General features: G+C 41.3%; 2 protein-coding genes across 3 annotated transcripts; both read right to left on the reverse strand.

Moving 5' to 3' along the window:
• Positions 1-413: 413 nt before the first annotated feature.
• On the reverse strand, positions 414-9,019 carry ppie (peptidylprolyl isomerase E (cyclophilin E)). Of its 2 annotated transcripts, none has more exons than XM_085390721.1 (10): positions 8,950-9,019; positions 8,577-8,675; positions 8,439-8,482; positions 7,184-7,210; positions 6,690-6,771; positions 6,501-6,604; positions 6,288-6,411; positions 5,985-6,170; positions 1,501-1,643; positions 414-627 (listed from the first exon to the last, which is right to left on the reverse strand). In XM_085390721.1, the coding sequence occupies exons 1-10, from the start codon at positions 8,978-8,980 to the stop codon at positions 559-561; spliced, it is 909 nt and encodes a 302-aa protein (XP_085246847.1). In that variant the 5' UTR covers positions 8,981-9,019; the 3' UTR covers positions 414-558. The 2 variants fall into 2 exon arrangements, with proteins under 2 accessions (XP_085246847.1, XP_085246848.1); XM_085390722.1 differs by lacking the exon at positions 8,950-9,019 and adding an exon at positions 8,775-8,862.
• Positions 9,020-11,557: 2,538 nt separating this feature from the next.
• Positions 11,558-23,460, reverse strand: pabpc4 (poly(A) binding protein, cytoplasmic 4 (inducible form)). The gene is made up of 15 exons (XM_085391142.1): positions 22,840-23,460; positions 20,368-20,561; positions 16,504-16,619; positions 15,427-15,566; positions 14,710-14,804; positions 14,498-14,635; positions 14,284-14,379; positions 13,941-14,210; positions 13,084-13,174; positions 12,892-12,987; positions 12,635-12,765; positions 12,464-12,554; positions 12,228-12,358; positions 12,022-12,146; positions 11,558-11,924 (listed from the first exon to the last, which is right to left on the reverse strand). Exons 1-14 carry the CDS (start codon positions 23,030-23,032, stop codon positions 12,045-12,047), a joined length of 1,884 nt encoding a protein of 627 aa, XP_085247268.1. The 5' UTR covers positions 23,033-23,460; the 3' UTR covers positions 11,558-11,924; positions 12,022-12,044.
• Positions 23,461-23,762: the final 302 nt, after the last annotated feature.

Consider the following 23,762-nt stretch of genomic DNA (forward strand, 5'->3'; position numbering starts at 1 on the left):
AACATTAAAATTTTCTGTAACGCCAAACGTCTACTTTCATTCTTGTTCTAAATGTCTTTACATTAGAGTTAGATTTATTTAAGTATATTATGCCTAATTTGCATATTACTCTTTGCTTTATAATTTGCAGTTCACATTAGATATTCCTGGATTGGAACCGGCCCCTCTCTACTTTTGTGAGGGGCAGCCAAACGGAGGAAGCGAGCTTTAAAGGGAGGATGGTCTTTAAGTGAGTTGCACTAAAACCCAGGTTAAGATTAATTGGGATTATTTGAATCATGCAAGAATAAAATTACGAAGCATATTAGGTCCCTGTAACCTTGCAAAACCATACAACAGTAAATATGTGCAAAAAATGGCCTTCACTGTGGAGCTTTGAATAGGTAAGCAGATAAGACAATCAAAGAAACATGTTTCATTATAAAATGAGTTTATTGAAATATTTACATGGCAGAAGATCTGGTTTCAAAGTACAAAACAGCAAAAGGTCATCTTGCTCTCAGACATGTGCCGCTTACACACACACACACGCACACACACACACACAGTGCTTTTTATTCACACATACTCTCCACAGTCCGAGATGATCACTTTCTGCTTCGGCTTTCCGTCTTTGGTTCCCTGAGCCTGCAGAGAGAAAACAACAACAAGTTATCTGACATGACACGATCGTTCACTGTCAGTCCTTTAAATGGTAAATGGCCTGTATTTGTATAGCGCTTTACTAGTCCCTAAGGACCCCAAAGTGCTTCACACATTCAGTCATCCAGCCATTCACACACTGGTGATGGCAGCTACATTGTAGCCACAGCCACCCTGGGGTGCACTGACAGAGGCGAGACTGCCGGACACTGGTGCCACCGGGCCCTCTGACCACCACCAGTAAGCAACGGGTGAAGTGTCTTGCCCAAGGACACAACGACCGAGAGTGTCCAAGCCGGGACTTGAACCGGCAACCTTCCGATTACAAGGCGAACTCCCAACTCTTGAGCCACGATTTAAAAGTGACATCTACAGGGCCACAGTAGTCCAAGCTGTCTCTGCAGATCATTCCAGAAACAGGGAGCCACGCGTTTGAAAGCGTTGTTGTCCGATTCTGTTCTGAATGTTGTGAGAGCTTTTATACTAGTATACTGAACATTCCACCCCCATATTCAACATCCTTTGCTCTCCACCATCTCTCTTCTGCACATGTCCAAAACATCTCAGCATCGCTTCCTTAACTTTGTCTCCAAGCTGCACAACCTGGGCTGTTCCTGAGAATTTTCTAAACAGAAGGTCCACCACTGAAACGCTCCAGATGCAAAATGAAGGCGTGAAAAGGCGAAACAAAACTGTGCTGGAGAGGTCTGTGCACCCATCCGGTGCATTCCCAGGTTTATGGAGCACAAATACTGGTGTATATTGAAAAAGAACAGTTTTTTCTTAACAAAAACCTTTACAAAGTGAAACAGCCAACACCATTATAAAGAAAACTCCTACTGCAGCTTTGACCCTTACCTCCATTGCCCTGAGTACATCCATCCCCTCCACCAGCTCTCCAAACACCACATGTTTGCCATCCAACCAGTCCGTTTTGTCAGTGGTGAGGAAGAACTGAGAGCCGTTTGTGTTTGACCCAGAGTTCGCCATGGAGAGTTGCCCTGTGTGCATAGGAGACAACAGTTAGTCAGTCAGCCCTGCCTGAGTCTAGTTCTGCTCGAGGTTGCTTCCTATTAAAAAGTAGTTATTCCTTTCCACTTTCATCAGGTGCTGCACATAGGGGATCATCAGATTTTGGGGGTTTAGATCAAATACCGTAGACCATAAACGATCTGCTTTAGTGAATTGGCAGCATTTCAATAAAACTAGCTTCAACTCTTTCCATCCATTCGCTTCCGCTTGTCCTTTTTCAGGGTCACGGGAGCCTATCCCAGCTGTCGCAGGGCTAACACACAGGGACAGACAACCATTCGCACTCACATTCACACCTTTGGGCAATTTAAATTAATCAATTAACCTATCCCCAATAAGTGCATGTCTTTGGTGGGAGGAAGCCTGAGTACCCAGAGAGAACCCACGCAAACACGGGGAGAACATACAAACTCCACACAGAAAGTCCCCGGCCTGATGGTGGAATTGAACTCAGGACCTTCTTGCTGTGCGGCAACAGTGCTAACCACCATGCCACCCACCACATTCAACTGAATGTGGAAAATATGTTGTTACAATATGTCTGCACAAAGTCTGTGATAACATTACCAGTATTGCAATGATAAAACGTGTGTATTAGCTATACAGGCCTATTGTTCTTCTTTATCAGGTCCAGTCTGCTCGCATAAGCACCAAACGCTGAATAGCCTCGATCCACTCAATCAACAAAAGTAAAAGAATTCAAACATGCTTTTACTGAGGTCAAAAATCTGAGGGTAAATACATGCCACGAGTAAATAAAATAGCTTTTCTTATTCACTGTGGATTTTGCAATGTTCGTTCTGCACGTTCATATAACAATGATGAAGAAATTATGATTTATCAGTCATCTCTATGTCATGAGTCTAAAATCATGCCTTCTGTGCAGAACCTGCCTACATATAGCAGTGCTGATAACCCAAACAAAAACCTAGAGCACCATGATAGCTGGGTAACGTTCTTTGTGTTATGACAGGGAATGCGCACGTTAACACGCTAATAAAAATATAAGACTCTTGAAGTTACATTTTTAGCCTCTCAGCAGGTAACAAAAAGTTATAGATTAGAAGTGGCACTACGAATATTACAGTAACACACCTGCCAGGTTTCAAGTGATCACAGATCGAGTTTGTCACTGAGATGAGTCTTCCATGTAGGATTTGTTACTGCAAACTGTGAGCTATTCCAGTATTTACTTTCCTTTAGTCAGTTTGTTGAGTGGGTTGTGCCTACATAGTTAATCATGTAGCCTGCAAACTACTTTAAAAAGAACTCAATTTCATCTATAACGCTAATTTTAAAAAAGCCTTTGCGTCAGTAAAGTTCAAAAAATCCACCAGTAAGGTTCATTCTTCGTTAAGGCATTACTGTAGTTTTCAGGCTAATAATCCTGAAGTGCCAGAATTACACTTAGTGCCATTTATGTTAAATAGTAATTGACAGTAGTGTTAGTTTAAATAAGTGTTAATTAAAAGTCAGATAAAAAGATTATTATAGCAGCTCTTAGTTACGATGGTATGAGAAAAGTGGTGAGAAAAGTAAGTTTGTCATGAAAAATCCCACTTGTTTGACTCGTGTGAATGCGATTGGAGGATGGACTGATCTGTTACACTCGCTAACCTGTGACTGAATTCTTGACACAAGTCTGTCAGCGAGTTATTTGTGTTTCCTCACTTGATTTACGAGTTTTCAGCTACATATGCAAAGAATTCCAAATGTCAGCAACAGCTCTTCAGTCATGCCACGTTGCTTTTCAACGCTTTAGCAATCACAGGTTTGAAACAAAAATGCTGGCGTGTCCAATCTGGTCGTAGGAACAGGAAGTACGAGCCAACACACCTTTGTCTTTTGTTGCGCTTCTGACGTAAATCACAAAAGAAATGATTCACACTGAAAGACCCATTTTTCCAGTGTTAACAAATCTGGAGACTCTCACCGGATGCTCCTAATTTTATTCTTGGTGATTTTAACAATTGTAATCTTAAGAAATCACTGAACAATTTCTTTCAATATGTCACTTGTCCTACAAGGAATAACAAAACGCTGGATTTGTGTTATGGACCAATTAAGGGGGCATATAAGTCTGTGGCCGGACCTGCGCTAGGTTCTTCGGATCACAATGTTATTCATCTCCTCCCTGCTTACAGATCTGTGATTAGGAGGGAGAAGGCCTGTGTGAAGCGGACTAATGTCTGAACAAAAGACAGTTGTGTTGCCCTTCAGGGGTGTTTTGATTGCACCGACTGGTCCTTGTTTCAAGAGAGCACTTCTGATTTGGATGAACTCACCGATGTGGTGTGTAGCTACATCTCTTTTTGCAAAGACTCTGTGGTTCCAGTCAGAGAATTTAAGACTTTCCCTAATAACAAACCGTGGCTCTCTAAAGATATTAAGGATCTGATTCTTAAAAGGAAAATTGCTTTCAACGAGGGAGACGTTCCCACTATGAGAATATTAAGGAAGGAGGTGAGGGCTGCAATAAAGATTGCCAAGATGAGGTATAGAAATAAGATTGAGGCAGAACTCAGCAGTAACAACCTCAAAAGAGCTTGGCTTGGTATGAAAACAATGGCAGGGCTACACACGAAAGGTAAAAGTAATATTACCTTAGAGGGGTTTACCTCTGACAAACATCTGGCAGACAGTCTTAACAGTTTTTACCTTCGTTTTGAGAACTTTGACTGTTCTAGGCAGACCAGCACACTGAGGGAAAAGACTATCACTCCCCCATCAATTTGTATTGATGAGAGGGGGGTAGATAATCTTTTTAGACACACTAAAAGCAAGAGTCCTGGACCTGACAACATCTGTGGACAGGTACTGAGAACTTGTGCTGATCAGCTGAGTGGGATTTTTCACTATATCTTCTCACTTTCTTTAGAGCTACAGACGGTACCTAAGATTTGGAAACATGCTATGATTGTTCCTGTTGCTAAGGGCAGTTCTCCTAAGGCACTGAATGATTTTAGGCCTGTGGCTCTGACTTCTTTAGTGATGAAGACATTTGAGAAGATAATTAAGAAGGAGATTTTAATGCAGGTTGAACACCATCTTGACCCCTTCCAGTTCGCCTATAGAGCAGGAAGAGGTGTGGAGGATGCTGTTGTCACACTCCTGCATCTCTTGTATAAGCATCTTGAGGCCCCTCACACCCATGCAAGATTATTATTTGCTGACTTTTCATCAGCATTTAATACAATTCAACCCCTCTTACTTGCTGACAGGCTTTACAATCATTTCAAGCTTGACACTAGTCTGGTCGGCTGGGTGACAGACTTTCTGACTAATAGGTCACAATGCGTGAGGGTAAATCATGTCTTTTCTGATGTGCTCTCCTCCTCTACTGGATCATCCCAGGGTTGCTGCCTCTCTCCCCTTCTGTTCATTCTGTACACGAATGAGTGTCGCAGCAATTTCACGAACAGACATATCCTGAAGTTTGCTGACGACACAGTGATCGTCAGTCTTCTAGTGGGGGACGAGTCAGGCCATGGACAGGTTGTAGATGATTTTGTGAATTGGTGTGATGAGTCCTTCCTGTCACTTAATATGTCAAAAACTAAAGACATGATTATTGATTTTAGGAAGTCCTCTTATAGCTCATCACCCACTATCATTAAAACTGCCGTTATTGGGATCGTTGAGAGTTATAAATATCTAGGTGTGGTACTTGACCATAAACTGTGTTTTGAATCTCATGCTGATGCCACTACTAAAAAAGTTCAACAAAGACTGTTCTTTTTAAGGAAAATGAGATCTTTTAATGTCTCATCCGAGATGTTGTCTTTGTTTTATAGAAGTTTTATCAAATCTGTGATGTCTTTTTGTATCGCTGCCTGGTTTGGTAACCTGACGGTGAAGAATAAGAATCGGTTGGGACTTCTGGTAAAAACTGCTAGCAAAATTTCAGGGCGCTGGCAAGATGGACTTTTGGCCATTTACAATAGAAATGTGCTTAGAAAGGCTCATTCTATTATTAATTGTTTGAACCAACCACTTCACAGTGAGTTTGAGTTGTTGCTTTCCGGCCGTCGTTTTAGAGTACCTCCGAGGAGGACTAAAGGACTCCAGGTCTCTTTTATCCCCACTGCATCTTCTCTCCTCAATGGCAAATAACTGTCCTTGGACTTTCTATCACTATTATTGTCATTATTATTTTATAGTATTGTTCTGTTTATTTATATCCTGCTGCTAAACTAATTTCCCCTTGTGGGACAATAAAGAAATTGAATTGAATTGAATCAGCTAAAAACCAGGAGCCTTGTTGACATGCTTCACTGCACCTTCTCAGAACAGTATAAACGACTGCTCACCTGGAGCTGTGTGTTTAAGGACAAAGTTTTCATCATCAAACTTCCGGCCATAGATGGACTTCCCGCCGGTGCCGTTGTGGTTGGTGAAGTCGCCTCCTTGGCACATAAACTGAGGGATGATGCGGTGGAAGCTGCTGCCCTTGTAGCCGAAGCCCTTTTCGTGAGTGCACAAGCAGCGGAAGTTCTCTAAAATTAAAGAGAAGAGTTGTTCTAACAGATAACACAGGTTTCTTTCTACACACATGGAGACCAGTTCAAAAAAAGAGGAAAAATTTGGGATTTGTAGCATATACACATACACACCTGCTGTCATGGGAACAATGTCAGCCCGGAGCAGGAAGCGCAGTCTCCCTGCTGGCTTGTTGCCGATCTTTATGTCCATGTAGACCTGAGGATTTACTCTGCCCTTTTTAGCCGGAGGCTCACCCTGCAAGAACAAATTACCGCCTCACATCTTAACAGATTTATAAAGGGAAGACCTCACAGAGACACAGATTAGAAGTGAAATCCTCTCACCTCCTGAGCTGTAGTTTGGGGTGTTTCTCCAGCTGCTGCCTCTGCCTCAGCTTCTTCAACGGTCTTCCCAGAAAACTTTTTCAACCAGTCATCATCCGACCACACTGCAGGAAAGGAAGACTTAAAGTTTGAACCGCTATTGTTTTTTTTAAAGAGACAAACAAAATGTATGAAATGTTTGTTATTCACCTGGTCGAGAAGAACCTTCTTTGATTCTCATGGGTTTGGCAATATTGACGCGGACAGTCCTTCCAAAAAGTTCAGACTCATTCTAGAGGGATAAAAAAAACATTTTAACAATAATCAAGCAGATTAAGGTTTTTAACAGAGTGACGTTATCTGTGAGTGTCTGCATAACAACCATACTAAGAGCTGCTCCAGATCTCAGACTACTAAGGAAACCTGCTTCAGTGCTTCCTTTAATACCTAATTTAGCAGATGATACACTAGACTGTCCTTTATGACACTTAATGAAAACAAATGATCAGGTGACTGCTGTGTTTTCAATCATGTGCCACGACTTTCTAATATTTAGGGTCGTGGTGGGGTTGGGGACTATCCCCGTTGTCATAGGGCGGGAGGCGGGGTACACCCCGGACAGGTAAAAGGGTTCTTTTGATGCTGTTTTTTGGCTATTCAATGGGAATAACGTCTCTGGTCTAGCAGTTATATGAGAAACTTACCATGTTATCAATAGCTGCTGCAGCATCCTGCAGAAGATGAGAAAGAAGCCGTAAATAGGTTATGAGGACAGAAATATGTTTCTCCTGAAGTCACCAATAACCATTCAAATGACTCACTTTGGTAAATTCCCAGCTCTTAAAACGGCAAGATGCAGATGAACGCTAATTACTGACTAATACCCAAGTTAATACTAAGTGATGATGCCACGCCAGAGAACAAACAAAACTACTTCAACAAGGAAGTGGAAGATCATATTAAGATTTAATACATTGTCATTTTTAATTTAAATAAAAGTATACAGAGCAAGATCATCATGTGCATAAAATAATCTGTGATTGGGTCATTTTACCTCAGTTCATCAAATTAAAACAACAACAACAAAAAAAGATGGATATTTCAAAAACGAGAGAGAACATCAAACTTTTTTGATATAATATGAACACAAACTTCCTCTTCCTAAAAGCGATGACTTGGATTTGGTAGGTAGTGTCATACCTGTGGAATTACACACTCGAGATGAATGAAAAGGTGTTTTTGTAATATGTGTAAAACCATTCACCTAATGTGAACCCTGGCCTTAAAGATACTATGTGCCTTACTGGGGATTTATGCTTCAGTGAGAAATATTATAACTGCAAACCCCTTTGAAACCCTACATCCTAACCTACAGCATAACATGATGTCCAGCTCCCACAAAATCTAACTACATGTGGGGTCGATGCAGCCCACAGCTACTGTGAGTGGCCTGCCGCCGTCAAGCAAATTCCTGGAGGATGATGGCTGAAACTATCAGAGTGGATGTGAGAGAATGTACAAAGAAGTGGAAGAACTGGAGGGACAAGTATGTTTGACCCTTAAAAAAACTGATCATACAAGCACAAGGACCCAGGAGGAAAAAAAAAGTAGCAGTGTTTTATTTGTTTCTATCATAACTCACAGCATATAAAGCACCAGGACATGACTGTTATCTAGCTTTGTAGATAACAGGTTTTTTAAATGATATCGGAGGAATATCCAAACAGCTGCCTATCTTCATCCCCATTAAGTATTTTTAGTAAGATTTTTAATGACAGCAGGGACCTGACATTTTGCATAATCATTATTAAAAAGAAATTTTTGCCTGGAATTTTTTTTCAGGAAAATCTGACCTGACATAGAATGACCCAACGATACTTGTTCCACTGCTGTATCATTTACATAATACCGTTAATAGGCTAATATTAGCACACTGTAGGCTGTATACGCCGGACTCACCTCTGCAAGCTCAAATTCGATGAATGCAAAACCTCTGTGCTTCTCTGAAAATGTAAAGCACAAGACAAAGCCAACACTTTCATCTTGTGCTGCTGCAGGGTTTATTGTTAATCGTGGTTAAAACGGTCCTGATCTTACCCGTTTCATAGTCCAGCGGGATCTGGATGTCGATGATGTCTCCAAAGGGAATAAAGGCAGCATGGAGCACCTTCTCATCCACCTCTTCTGCTAAACCACCTGACGTAAACACGCATTTTTAAGATCCGCATTCCAAAAAAGGGAAAAACACTTTCAACAAATACAGTGTAGAGAGCTGGGATAACGGACAGTATTTACATGCCGGGTTAAACGTGAGCTCATTTTTCGGGCTAAACTTCGCTTTCGCGCGTCTTTGTCGTGTTCCTGACATGCGCAGAATTACTGTTACGATACAGATTTATAATACAGTCGTAAACTCGTAAGCTACATACACTCAAACAGCGAAAATTTAACAAAAACGGCCATAACGTACCCACATACAACACCCGCTTGTTAGCCGCCATATTGGATTTAACCCTTCAACTTTGAACCCAGCAGCTTCCTATTGGTGGAGAGAACCAGAACTAAAACAGGCAGCCTCGGATTACTGAACTCTACCGCCCCCTGTCGGAGGAATCTCCCATTATTACAATAAACTCTGAATTTTACTTCAATTTGGATTTAAATATTTGTAGTTTTAAAGCCACGATGCAATCTGATCTTTGCTTTGATTTTTTTTAAATTAATCTATTTTTGTCCAAGACCGTCCCGCTTAGTTATCAAGCCTATGTAATCAAATTACAGGAAATAAGTAACTTTTATTAAATCAAATCAAATCAAATCACTTTTTTATTGTCACATCACATGTGCAGGCACACTGGCACAGCACATGCGAGTGAAATTCTTGTGTGCGAGCCCCACAAGCAACAGAGATGTGCAAACACAACAACACAAACGAGCAAAATACAAGAATGGCCAACCTGAAACTAATAAATATATGTACAATATATAATAGTGTATGCATTTCTGGATGTGTATACTAAATATTTTCCTACGTGTGTGTGTGTGTGTGTGTGTGTGTGTGTGTGTGTGTGTGTGTGTGTGTGTGTGTATACACATTTTTACAAATTAAATAGTAAAAAAATAAAATAAAATAATAATAATAATAATAATAATAAAATATATAAAATATACAGAGTTGAATATGTGCAAAACAAGTGGCATTTATATACAGTGTGGAGTGCATAATGTTGAAGTTCCAGTAGTGAAGCTGAGGTGTCTATGACGTGTTCAGCAGTCTGATGGCCTGATGGAAAAAGCTGTCTCTCAGTCTGCTGGTACGGGACCGGATGCTGCAGAACCTCCTTCCTGATGGAAGCAGTCTGAACAGTTTATGGCTGGGGTGACTGGAGTCCTTGATGATCCTCCCCGCTTTCCTCAGGCACCGCTTCCTGTAGATGTCTTGGAGGGAGGGAAGCTCACCTCCAATTATCCGTTCAGAGCACCTGGGTCACACTTGAAAAGTGCCATTAAATCATAGTTACATTGCCATGGATTACTTTTTTGTTTCTCTTTAAACTGCCACTTTAAATTGGTGTAGAGGGAAGATGTTAAACCATTTTATCACTGGGTTCCTCGAAACAAGTGAAGAAACCCTTACAGGCAAGCTTCCATGTTAGTAAGCCAAAAATAAAATCATTTGATGTGGGTACAGATTTGATTAAATAAAGGCACGAGCAACAACTTACAGTTCACAGTGTAAAAACAATGGAGCATAACTTGGTAAGATTGCTTAGTGGCAAAAACAAGAGCAAAGCAGAAATTTAATGGCAGCATCCAACGTGAAGGCAGAGTTAAAACATACTCCGAGGTTTCCAATAGAAGACTTAGCAAAAATGGCAGGAGGACCTAGAGTTTCCATTACTTTGGGCATAAAATTCGTAAAGGCTCCTGTTTTCTCTTTATTAACTTTTAATAGAGTCAAACTAATTTCCACATGTCTCTCCTAAATCAAATATTTTCTCTCTGCCTGAAACCAGTCCTTTAATCCGTCAGAGAAATTAATCACAAATAGTAGAAAACAATTGCAAACTTCACAATTCCTCAAAACTGTTAATAGGACAAGCTAAAGATAGAGTTTAACATTTTACTACAACCTTTTAATTCTTTGCAAAATTTGCATTTTCAGAAGTAATGTGTAAGCACTGCAAAGCCACTTTGACAGTTTCCACACTGGATCATTTGAATATAGGGAAACGTTTCCTAACTTTTTTCCTTCTTTTTGATTAAATGCTAAAAAAGAAACACCCTAAATAACACCAAACACAACTTATAAGTACGTTATCATGTTTCAGTATTACTTTGTACCAAAGTGTTTATCAGACACACACTTAAGTGTGTTTGGTCAATAACAGGCTTTGCAATTTTGCCTCTGCACACCACCACCATGGATTTTATGTCAAACAGTCAAGATGTGACTGGAGTGACTTTAACCATTTTTAAAAACATAGTTCCCCATTTTCAGAGGTTTAATAGCAGCTGGACAAATTAACTTAATAATTTTTCTTGTTTTTAATATTTGGATGAAAAATCAATGACTGCTGAAAGACTAGAGCCCATGAATATCATCGGGTGCTTCGTTTCATCACTTGAGATGCTCGGCCAGGCTGTCACTGCAGTCACCTTCAGTTGCTGCTTGGTTTGTGGGTCTGTGCCTTCAGTTTTATCTTCAGTAATGAGAAAAGGCTGCTCTATTGGGCTGAGATCAGATGCCTGACTTGGCCACTGAAGATTATCTAGATTTATTTACCTGGAGTAAACTCTTGCTTTTGCAGCTGTGTAATTCTCCATTTGCACGTTGTAGTGCTCTCTGTGCGGCTTTATTACAGTTGTCTGAACCTGAGCAGAGTCTATAGCTCTGCACACTCCACATCACATCCTGCTGCTTCCATCAACAGTCACATGATCATTAAAGCTGGTGGTCCAGTTCCACTGCTCGTGCCATAACATTACCTCCATCACGTTTCACAGATTACTTGATATGCTTCTCCGCTTCTGCACACTTTCCTTCTCAATTAAAATAACACAAGGTGAGTCGCCTGGACATATCATCCCTTTATTGAAATTACCACACACCCATTGATAACGTGTTAGGATGGAGGAGTCATCTCACACCAACATGAAGCTTTCAAGCAAAGACAGAGAACAAGGCTCTTTTTACTTCCTCTCCTTTGCCACAAAATAAAGGGCCTTTGTTCAAGATTCATTTGCATCACTGCATCTGGCGTGCAGCGTTAAAAGTATTACAGAACTACAAAATTATGCATTATGTAATATTTTTTCAAAGTGTACATTTAAAATAATGTTTTCCTTTTTTTTCTTGATTTTTGTTTTTGTGCGATTGTTCAGAAGACTCTGGGCTTTCCAGCGTAGTGCGTCTCTTCCCATCTCCTCTCAGTTTTCTATGCTCTGAAACAACACAATGTCTTCCCATTAGTGCCGCACAATCTTTATTATAGCCTAATGAACCTGATTGATTAGCTTGACTAAACATGGATTTCCATACCAAGTTAGAATAGCTCAGAGTCTTCAGGATGTGGCAGCAGCAGCAGTAGGAGCCATGCCACCTACTTTCTGGGTGGCGTCTTTCTTCGCCTGGTGAGCCTGTAGAACTGCAACAGCTTCTTCTACCTGTACAAACACAAACATGAGCATGACGCAGCTTAGAAAATGGATACAGGACTATTCAGTGTGCTTGAGGTAGCGAGGTACCTTTGAACGTAGAGACTCATGGGACTCAAGCATGTGTAGTAATTCAGAGTTGTCGATCTCCAGCAACATGCCAGTGATCTTTCCTGCTAGGTTGGCATGCATGGCCTGAATCAGTGGGAACAGACGCTCCCCTACGGAGGGAAAAAAAAAAAAAAAAAAAAAAAATTGTGAGTGAGTATAAATTTGCCCAAAAACCAAAACCCTGAACAGCATTTGTTTGTATCTGTCAGTCTTACCCAGCATCTGTTTCTGCTCCTGAGGAGGTGCAGCAGCCAGCATGGAGGCCGTGAGGGGCTCTTGGCCCTGAACGTGCACAGCTGGCTGAGTCTGGAAGGCACAGTTAAGACTTAATGAGGAACAATGTGTCAACATTTGGATGCTTAATGTGGGAGAAGTTAATGTGATACCTGCTGTAAGGCAATAGGTTGCACCACCTGGGGGTTGGGGTTACGGACACCAGTGGCGTATTTGTAAGGAGGCATGGCCCGAGGACCGGGGACTCCAACTGAAGGACGAGGACCCATGCTCTGACCACCAGCTAGCAACCACGAGGAAGAAATTACAGTTTTAATAACACGGAAAACATTTGTATAACATCAATATCATTGATTTCAAATTCCAAACCCACAGTCAACGAATTGATGCTATTTTTTTGTGAATGCACCTCGTGGGCCTTGTGTGCTGCTGCTAGGACTCATGTGTCTGAGGTTGGCACGGGGCCCTGGCTGACGCAGCGAGCTGGGCATTGCTTGGAAACCCCCTGGAAGTGATGAAAGAACAGATAAAAACAATGTGAGTATGGGCATAATGTTCAATATATCACAGACATGTGCTCCATCATGGTCCACAGGCTCACCTTGACCTCGTCCACCTTGTTGCTGCCATCGGGGATTTGGTCGCATTTGAGCGATCTGATTGGGTGCATAGTATGTAGTCCTATTCTGAGCCTGATGAATGCAAGAAAGTCAAATGTGTGATCAATACAAACTTATTATTTTGGGTCCTTGGAGACAATCAGAACAACCCTGACAGCACCATACTCTCTCCATGTTGAGCCCAGCCTCAGGCCGTAGTAGCTAGTCCTCATAAATCAACTCTTTCCCCCATAAAAACGACATTCGAGGACACCCCAGCACCCTCAATGATCAGTTTTGACACCTCAGTATATATCAATAAAAATGCGGTGGGACGACCATTAGAATAGTTTCTGAGTTTTTCCAAGGATAGCTTCATAGCCAGAGACCACCCTCACTAACCTCTGATGCACACCCAGTCATTTTGTTCTTCAAGCAGGCCTGAAATATGACAGAAACCACCCTGAACATGCATGCGTTCCTACTTGTAGGCTTTCAAGGGGAGAAGAATTAAGTTGCTGCTGCTTCTGCAATGCACTTTGCAACCGATCTCCACTTTGCATGGCATTACTACCTGCTCTGTCCTGTAACAGGTGTCGCTGCTGCTCATCCAGCTTCTGTCTTTTCTTTGTTTTTGCAAAAGAAGTCATCTTTTAACCAAGTGGTCATGACTGAAATCACTTTTTGGAGCTTTTTCACAATAACACCTGCACTACAGCTCTAAACAAAAATAGTAAAGTTGAACAAAGAAGGTGAAAAGCATCTGTGCATTTGTGATTGTAATATAGCCCTTTCATATTAAACACAGTAATACAATCAGTTTTAAAATGCACATCAAGCCTGAATTTGATTCTCACACCTGCGGCACAGCTGGCATGAAGTATCCACTAGTGGGCTGGAACTGATTAATGATGGCATTAGCTGGCATGGCTCTCATGCCAGCTATTCGCTGCATGTACTGGTTGGTGAGATGGGCTTTGCGCTCCTCTTTGCGCTGAGCAAGAGCCACGTAGAGAGGTTTAGAGCCAACAATACGCCCGTTCATTTCAGTCACAGCCTTGGTAGCCTCTTCAGGGGAGGAAAAGCAGACAAAGCCAAAGCCCTTGGAGCGCCCCTCCTCTAGCATCACCTAAAATACAGACAGCGGAGGTAACTTATGTGTTGAAGTCTCTTATTTATTCAGTGTATTGAGCCATTTTTACCTTAGCACTTGTAATTGAGCCAAATGGAGAGAACTCCTTGCGCAGTTTCTCATCATCTATTGTGTCATCCAAGTTTTTAATATAAAGATTAACTCCCTGAAACAAAAGGTACGATTTATCCAGAACCATCAGCTTACTTACTGACATTGAAATATAAATGTTTATAAAATTAATTGATTTTTATTTTGACAGACAACCAGTAGTTTCGGCAGACCTGATAACGACTGATCCTCTCTTGTTTCAGCTGCTCAAACTTCCTCTTCAGCTCCGCCTGCCTCTCCATTTTCTTCTGAGCTCGGCCCACGAACACAGTCTTGCCGTTGAGTTCAGTGCCATTCATCTCCTCTACAGCCTTAAAATGAAGCCACATTTGTCAGAGAAAACAGACAAACGCACACTTGACACATTTCCAAAAGTACAAAGTACCTTGTTGGCATCCTCATGTTTTTCGTAACTAACAAATCCAAACCCTCTGGATTTGCCGCTGGGGTCTGTCATCACCTTCACACTGAGTGTTTTACCTGCAAAGGCCAAAAAAAGTGGATGGAAAATGAAACAATGTGGCTGCACAGGAATATCAGTGAAGCACAACATTTTTCAACTTCATCCATTAAAAGTACAATTCACAAATTGCTCCCAGTGCACCGGCCAAGACCAGATCTGCCCCCCCCCCAGGAAGTTCTGTTCTGGATTTCTGCATCTGCAGTGTGCACTGGATTATCTTTACTATTTCCAAACAGTGACCCTTCAAGTTGGATTTACTTCTGGGTGAGAGGTCAAAGTCAAAGGGAGCCAAGTCTGGAAAGACTGTGGAGCAATAAACCACACTTTAGGTCTTTTTGGTTGATTGATCACTCCCAGGTCTTCCCCTGGAGGACAAATTCACAGTACACGATGCGCATGCTCCTCAGTGCCCCACTAATCAGATGCACCACCTTCAGGCTTGCGCTACTGCTCATAATGATCCTAATCAAGAAGGATGAGCAGTTTTGACACAGAAGTTTTGTTTTGCAGTCCTTCCAAGTTTCAGGTCTACAGTGAAACTGCAAGTACCAGTGGTCAGAGCGATCTAAAAGTAGCAGGAGCGCTGCAAATGCTGCAGCTCTTCATCTGGAAATGATCAGGAAACAAATTTAGATTTACCGTATTTGTCAAAAATCTCCTTCAGGCGTTCATCATCCATGTCGTCCCCAAAGTTCTTGATGTAAACGTTAGTAAACTCCTTAGCTTTGGCACCGAGTTCAGCCTCCCGTTCTTTGCGAGATTTGAAACGACCCACAAACCTGAAGACAGAGGGAGAGTAGCACAGGCACACTCTTGGAAAACAGGCTTGACAAAAGAGAAAAAAGCAAAAAACAACAAACCAGACTCCATCTCTTTTGACTTCCACTTTCCAGTCTACAAAAACACTGGCTGTCCGGGGTTCCACGTTAAGAATGATCAGCAAAAACCTAACCCCGCAAACACAAGAACAGGGACAACATCCACAACACAAATTCACAGCTACGTTTCATCATGGGACTCATCATTCCTGGGGTGAACAACGTGTACAATCCATTCAACTGCTGTTAATACCACCAGACGCAGGCAGATATGTCAACACAGTGGCAACCATCTTAATTCTTGGTCCAAAACTTGATGTGGAGGTAGATGGAGAGGGATGGAGGAACAGTACAAACGAAAGCTGAGGAGGACCAAATGATCTTATATACCTTGCCATGATGACCTCTCCCCTTCTGCCATCCAGTATTGCATTCCTGCATTCGATCCATCACTAAAACACACAAGCATGGTCATACACACACACACAAACACTCCAAGATGGGTGACCAGCAAGTGAACTGAGGCAACAGAAAATGCAACTGGTAGGAAGGAAAGGTAAGAGGTTTTTAGTCTGTTGTCTCTTAGTTTAGAGGCTATCGTCAGACTGGCGGCAGTAAGAGATGAGTGTATTAGTCATATTATTCACACACAAGCTCACCAACTGAAAAAAAGACACAAAAAGTCAGTTGACGCAACACAAACGTAGAACACACAAGTCAGATTTATACATTAGACACAGAAAACAACACGATCTGATGCACATAAGCTGCGGTTTTCAATATCATGATAACTTTTATATTATATCAAAGTCATCTTGAAATTCAGGCAAATTCTTCAAAAGTCTTCCAACAACATTAAACATCCACACCTCCAGTTCAGAGATTATCAGACACTCACACCTTGCGGTCATTCAGAAGCATGCCGTTCATCTTCTCGATGGCGCGATCAGCCGCGTCCTGGGTCTCAAAATGGACAAAGGCGTACCCCTTGGAGCCGTTTTCATCACACACCACCTACAGTGCAGGGAGACGCACATAGACACGATTATGAATGAAGGCAGTTCTTTCATTTTGAAGCAAGTTCGACATTTGGAGAGTGGCGTAAGGCGACTCAAATCGGTTTTATCACTTCTCTGGATGTGTCCAGTGAAGAAATTATGTTTTGCTGTTTTAAATGGATTTATTGTTAAACTCCTTTAATGTAATTGTAATTTTTCATATATTTTTTCACTGTTTTTAATTAAAGTTTCCTTTCTTTTCTTTTTTTCCCCCTTAAAGATACAATAACAGATTCTAGGCTGCTGCTATCGGCTACAAGCTTAAACAGCAATACTGTTTAAGTATTGCTCAAAAGGATCCATTATGCTTTTTTTCTAGAGTAGCTTTGCATGATTGCCTGTCTGGAACAAGCCAGTCTATCTCCTCAATAAATCCATTTTCCAAATGGAATACCTTCACAAACAGAAAGTTTGAGGGGTGCTTATAAACTATCTGAAATCAAACATTTGGAGTGAATCCTGAGGTTTTGGCTTTAAAGGATTATTTGTACATAAACTGACGTCATTACTGGAAACACTTTTCATGTGTAACGTGAGCATCCACCACAGGAAGAGTAATCTTGCACCAAATACACCAAATCTGTCAGGAGTTCAGCAACCAACATGCACATCTCAGACCTCTGAAGGTTCTTATCTATATCAGATATTTTGATCACGTTGCCTAACAACCACCCACCAACAGCTAAAGCTGCCACAGGTTTCATATTTATGCACCTTTAACACCATATAAAGGCACTTTATCGTTCTTATTTTATGACAAAAAACATCAAATGTATATATCCTCTCTGAATATAATGACATATGATCTATTATTATACCATCATGTTGCCCGGTGTTTGTTAGTTTGTTGCCTGGGAGTCACCTATCCACAACAATAATTTACTGGCTATAAAATTTAATGTGTGATAAATAACTAGTAAGTAAGTAAAGTAAGTAAACTTTATTTATTAAGCGCTTTTCACAGACAGGCAATCACAAAGCGCTGTACACAAATATTAAAATATTAAAATAAACAATAAAATCAATAGACATTATATACAATGTAAAAGATAAAAAGTAAATAATGTAAAAAAAATAAAATAAAATATGTAGATCAACAAAAGGCTTGTTTGAACAGAAGAGTTTTTAACTGTTTTTTAACCCTTGTATGGTGTTCGGGTCTGTGAGACCCGTGTTCAGTTTTTTTCAAAAGAAAAATTAAACAATTAATTATTTTTTCACGTGTAAATGTGTTGTGTCTTTCCACTCACTCCACTTGATTATAACTGATTTATTTATAACATTTTATATAAAAGAAAAACGAGAAGCACATTAATTCATAAATGTGATCTAACAAAGGTAAAGGGAAAAAATTAACCATGTTTGCTGTTCATATGTCTTGTAATTGGGATGAAGTAAACATCTGTTGAGTAATTTAACATAAAATTGTTTGATAGTGTTAATTTGGAAAGCCAAAACTCTAGCGGGTCCACCAGACCCATGAACACTGGCTGAGTAACAAAAATACGAACACCACACAAGGGTTAAAAGAATCCACAGAGTCAAGCAAACGTAATTGTAGTGGTAAACTGTTCCACAGCCTTGGTGCAACAGACTGAAAGGCTCTGTCCCCTTTTGTCTTCAATCGTGTACGGGGAACAACTAAGAGACTCTGAGTCTGTGAGCGGAGATGACGAGCAGCAGTGTATTTTAAAAGAAGCTTGGATAAGTAATCTGGAGCCTGGCCATTTAGTGCTCTGTATGTTAAAACAAGAATTTTAAAGCGAATTCTAAACTCTATTGGGAGCCAATGTAAAGAATATAAGATGGGAGTGATGTGAACACGCTTGGTAGAGCGAGTTAGTAATCTGGCTGCTGCGTTTTGTATTGTCTGGAGGCAAGAGAGAGATGATCTATTCAAGCTAGTAAACAGGGAATTACAGTAATCTAAGCGTGATGACACAAATGCATGAATGAGTTTTTCCAGTTCAGCTGAGGAAACCATATGTCGTAGTTTAGATATGTTTCTTAAATGATAGAAACAGGAACGAGACAAAGATTTTACATGAGAGTCAAGCCCAGGGAAGAGTCAAATATTACTCCAAGATTTCGAATATTTGACTTGACAGATGGACAGAAAGAGGCAAGAACCTGACTGATTTTAGAATGTAGCTCAGGAGGAGCTATGATCATGGTCTCGGTCTTGTTAGTATTTAGAACAAGGTAGTTGCTTGAAAGCCAATCAGAAACCTGGGTTAAGCACTGGACTAGGGTGGACAGCCTATCCAGCTGATGAGGCTTAAAGGACATATGGAGCTGAATGTCATCAGCATAAAAATGATAAGACAGGTTGCTAAAAGATTGAATGATACTAGCTAAAGGAAGCATATAAAAAGAAAATAGTAATGGACCTAAAACTGAGCCCTGTGGGACACCACAGGTCAGGGCAGCAGTGTTAGAGGAGAACCTATCAGTCCTAACAGAGAAGGTCCTGTCTGATAAGTAGGAAGAAAACCAGTCTAGGGCAGAGCCAGATACACCAGCCAAAACCTTCAGCCTGTTAAGTAGGATTTTGTGGTCGATGGTGTCAAAGGCTGCACTAAGATCAAGCAAAATGATCACAGAACAGTTCCCTGCGTCAGATGCCATTAACAGATCATTATAGACTCTTAAGAGAGCGGTCTCTGTAGAGTGCTGCTTTTGAAAGCCAGACTGAAAAGGGTCAAGAATCTGTAATTTACATAATAGAGACCTGAACTGATTTTCAACAATTTTTTCAAGTAATTTACTGACAAATGGCAATTTTGAAATAGGTCGGTAATTACTAGCAGAGCTAGGATCGAGATTCTGTTTTTTTAACAGAGGAGTTACCTCAGCATGTTTAAAATAAGATGGAACACAGCCTTGCCTCAGTGAACTGTTGATGATGGATAGTAATGTGGGACCAATGCTGGTGATAGACCCAGACAGGACAGAGTGAGGTAATATATCTACAGAGCATGACGAGGATTTCATTTTACCTAAAACTATAATTAAGTCATTTAGTGTGATTGGAAAAAAGGAGGTAAATGATCCAGGACAGCAAGGGGTATCTTCATAAGGGGAGGCACTTGAGGAAATTTTAGATTTCAAGTCCATCACCTTATTTACAAAGTAATTAAGGAAAGTATTACAATCTTCATCGGAAAGCAACAGAGCATGCTGGGTTGGAGGAGAAACAATACTGTTGATGGTATCAAATAGAATTCTGTGCTAAAGGTGCTAATTTGTCAATCTTACAAAATAATAATTTACCAAAGCATCTCATTTTGGTTTTTCCCTCAGGTGCATGTTATTCACCCACAAAAGTATAGCATGAAGCATTAAAATATGCAACAATGAGAAAAGTTAATTTATGACATCAATATGGGGGTATATTGGATAGAACCTATTCTTCACCATCAGACCAGAAAAACTAAAGAAAGGCCTAACAGGTCCAAATGAAGAAACAGGTGTGGGGACATTCCTGTTCCCTTTTCTTGTTTTGAACGTGTGCAACTACCAAAAAGTTGCAAACTTGGTGCATTTTACAGAAACTGAGGCAAAAAGCAGTTGAGGCGTTGTTTTTTTACATTTGTCCTCTAAAAGGCTTCTGTTAAACTTGATCACTTTATTTATGTATGTGTTAAATTTCAAACCAGCAAATAAATTAATACATAAATAAATCAGTGTTATGTCAACTGTACCTTGCAGGAGAGGATGTTGCCAAAGGCAGAGAAGGTGTCGTACAGGGCTTTGTTGTCAATGGACTTGTCGAGGTTCTTGATAAAAACATTGCCCACACCCGACTTCCTGAGGGAGGGATCTCTTTGGGACCACATGATTCTGATTGGCTTCCCTTTCACCACGTCAAAATTCATGGTGTCCAGGGCTCTTTCAGCTGCCGGAGGAAGAGCAGAGAGGTCACAGGAAAGGTCACTGGTGGTTATTTACATGTCAGAAAACATATCAGTCACCTTTATGTGTCATGCTTCAGTCTGTTATCTGCTGATACCATGCAACAATAATAATGCAGCCATTTTTAATGCATGCACTATAATAATAAAAGAGAGAAACTGCTTAAATGCATTAAAACAGGCCGCTAACATGTTCAAAGGGGTGAAGGTACTGCAGCAGACAATAAGGCTGATGAGCTTTCTGCAAGCAGCTGGTAAAAGTGTGGGGGGGCAGCTGCAGTGGGCTAGCTTGGAGCACATGTCTCCCTGTTCTGATTAACCACATGCTGCTGAGCCACATGCCACTTAGCAATGCAGCAGGCCTTCATTTAAACACTATCAGAATATCAGCTCATGTGGTAGAGATGAGCAGTAATATGTTTGCATTGACCTTTATTCTGTGATCTGTAGGCCCAGGCGAACAAATGTACCCCCCCCCCCCACACACACACACCATGTGGGCACATGCCAAACGTCCTTTTGTTCACACACACACACACACACACACACACACACACACACACACACACACACACACACACACACGGCTTTCCAGCTGAAAGTGTCTGGTAAACAAAGCGGAGCTGCCTTGCGTCTGCTGGCATCAGCAGTTTGGTTTGCAATTGTACTTCACAACCTGTGCGCTCAGGGAAGATGTGTGGTCACCGTCAAAAAAAAAAAACAAAAAACGGGACTTCAGGAAGGTTCAGAGTTGGGAACTTTATTCAAAAAAGGCCAAAGTGACCTCTGTTGACCTCATATATCAGATGTGTTGTTTAGAAGAGAAAATGGAGCCATTAACGGTCTTGAATTACCCATTATTGTTAACCACTTTTTATTTAAGCATTACGGAGCAGGCACGTTTTGGGCTGCACAGGGGGAAGCTATATTTAGAGAGGGGTCCTGAGAGGTATGTGCTGGCATGGAGTGCGAGTAGGGCATTCTCTACCACTGATGGGGAAGAGACATGTTTAAAAAGAATGCTCAGAAGAGCGACACCCGGGTTTGTGTTTGTTTACAGATACAACTGTGACATTAAGAAATGCAGCAGGGAACACAGTGAAGCATGAAGACCGCTGTTTCATATGAAACGCTCTTTACTGACAACTGCTTTGTTATAGTTTTGCATTAGTAGCTGTATTATTCAGGCACAAAGCTACTGCCCCACAGACACGTGCTCAGGACTCCATATAAATGCCCAGCAGCCAACACCCCCTCCCCCCTGGTGTCTACACCTCTTGTAACAAATGGTGTCTTCTAACTTTTGGCTCTTCTCACGTTTGTAACGGAACGATATCCTGAAAGCGAGCCACTCGTAACCTCTCATTTACTTTGGCTTTTGGTAACCAACTCGAGCGCAGATAAGCTGTGACAGGTGTTTTTTGTTGATAGGACAAACAGTGTCAGCGCACCCCCAAAAAGAACCACAACACCTGCTACCTTTGCTCAGTGCTTTGATACTCCTGCATTGTAACTGGAAACAGTTTTATCACAAAAGGTACTTAACAGCACTGCTGATACGGTTACATATACATTCACTTTTGTGTATCATGACAGATTAACAGCTTTGAGTGGTGAGGATATAACAGATAACCCAACAGTGTGAGTGAACTAATCCCAGCTATTAAAGCTGGGATTCAATTCAAATAGAAACAGGATCAGGTTTTTCCATTTGCAGTGAATATACAGACAAGCAGCAGCACAAACAAGCAACAAGCAGTGCAGCGGGCTCAGCTGTGCTTGTCTCTTTCATGCTTTCAGTGAACATGCCAGCAGAGGGCAATGGGAGTTAGTTTCACTCAACTCATTGGCCCTTTAAATAGGCACAGAAATGGGTCATTTTGGTTTTTAAAAAGGTGTAGGAAAAGACTCCATTTACCCAAATCTAGGCCTGTGATTTATGGGGATGGTTTGTTGATTTTGGCCAACTTTTAAGGACAGTTTAAATTCTGCATGTTCTGGGGGCTTGAATTACATCAGAGACACACACAGGCTGCTATATTCCCAACCATACACGAGAACTGGGACGTGCTTATGTAGGTCAAATAACTGATACAGTCTAAAGAACTGCTATGAACATTTCACACTGCAAAATTAACCACATTTATTTGCGTTTAATTCAGGCTCTGTACACAGTTTCAATGGCAGGCTGAAAATGTCAACATGTTCACGCCTTGTGGAGGCAACGTGCTCACACAGCACAGCTATCCCATCCCTGCTTACCGTCAGCCGGCTGTGAGAAGTTCACATAAGCGTATCCCAGGGACCGCCGGGTGATCATGTCTCGGCAGACCCGAATGGAGAGCACCGGTCCGGCTGGGCTGAATTTCTCGTACAGCATAGCCTCCGTGATGTCGGGGTGCAGGTCGCCAACATAGAGAGAAGCCATCGGATAACTCCCCGTCGCTGTGTTCATATCGCTGATTTCAGAGGATGAACGCAAGGCTTCGTTTTAAAAAACGCCAGAAAAATGTCGGTATGGTCTCTAATCCGGATCCAAACTGCGCTTTGGTTTAAAGACACGCTGCACAAACAGCTGATCGGGCGTTTTGAAAATGCCAAACCTGGAAAAAGCAGCGCGATAAAGACGTGTGTCTTCTGAAGTGTTTCCTTTAAAAAAGACGACAACTTCGAGTTAAGCCGGAGGCCTGATGTTTGTTTGTTTTTAAATAATATTTTGCTATTTTTTTTAAAGGTTTCTATTTCTTTAAGTAGATCTGCACTTTTTAAGATTTTGTGGATTTTATATTTTTTATATTATTTTTATTTTAAGTTTTTCCGGAACAGTGAGTTGGACACTCACGGTTGTTTTGTGGCCGGGGAAAGAGACTGCGTGGGGGGAAGCATGGGCACTTTATAGAGAGTGACGGTGCGGAGGAAATAGTGGCCCGGGTCAAACTTGGGGTGGAAAAAACACTGAGCATGCGGCGTAAAAGGGAGAGCGCACATGGTACTGTCCCAACTACAGCGCCCAGCTCCCTACAGCGACATCTGGGTGGGAATAAAAGCCTTTCACTGTAGCCAGGATGGGGCGTTTCATAAACAGGCTAATAATGTGATGCACTATTGAGCACCGGTGGAGAAATGTTGTGAATGAGTATGACTGCCTTATTTAGTCGACAGTGTCATTTAAAAATGCAGCTTGT

This window comes from Rhamphochromis longiceps, linkage group LG19 (assembly GCF_057381845.1).
Source record: "Rhamphochromis longiceps isolate RC_006_pf linkage group LG19, R_longiceps_female_GT1.1, whole genome shotgun sequence".
Lineage (NCBI taxonomy): Eukaryota > Metazoa > Chordata > Actinopteri > Cichliformes > Cichlidae > Rhamphochromis > Rhamphochromis longiceps.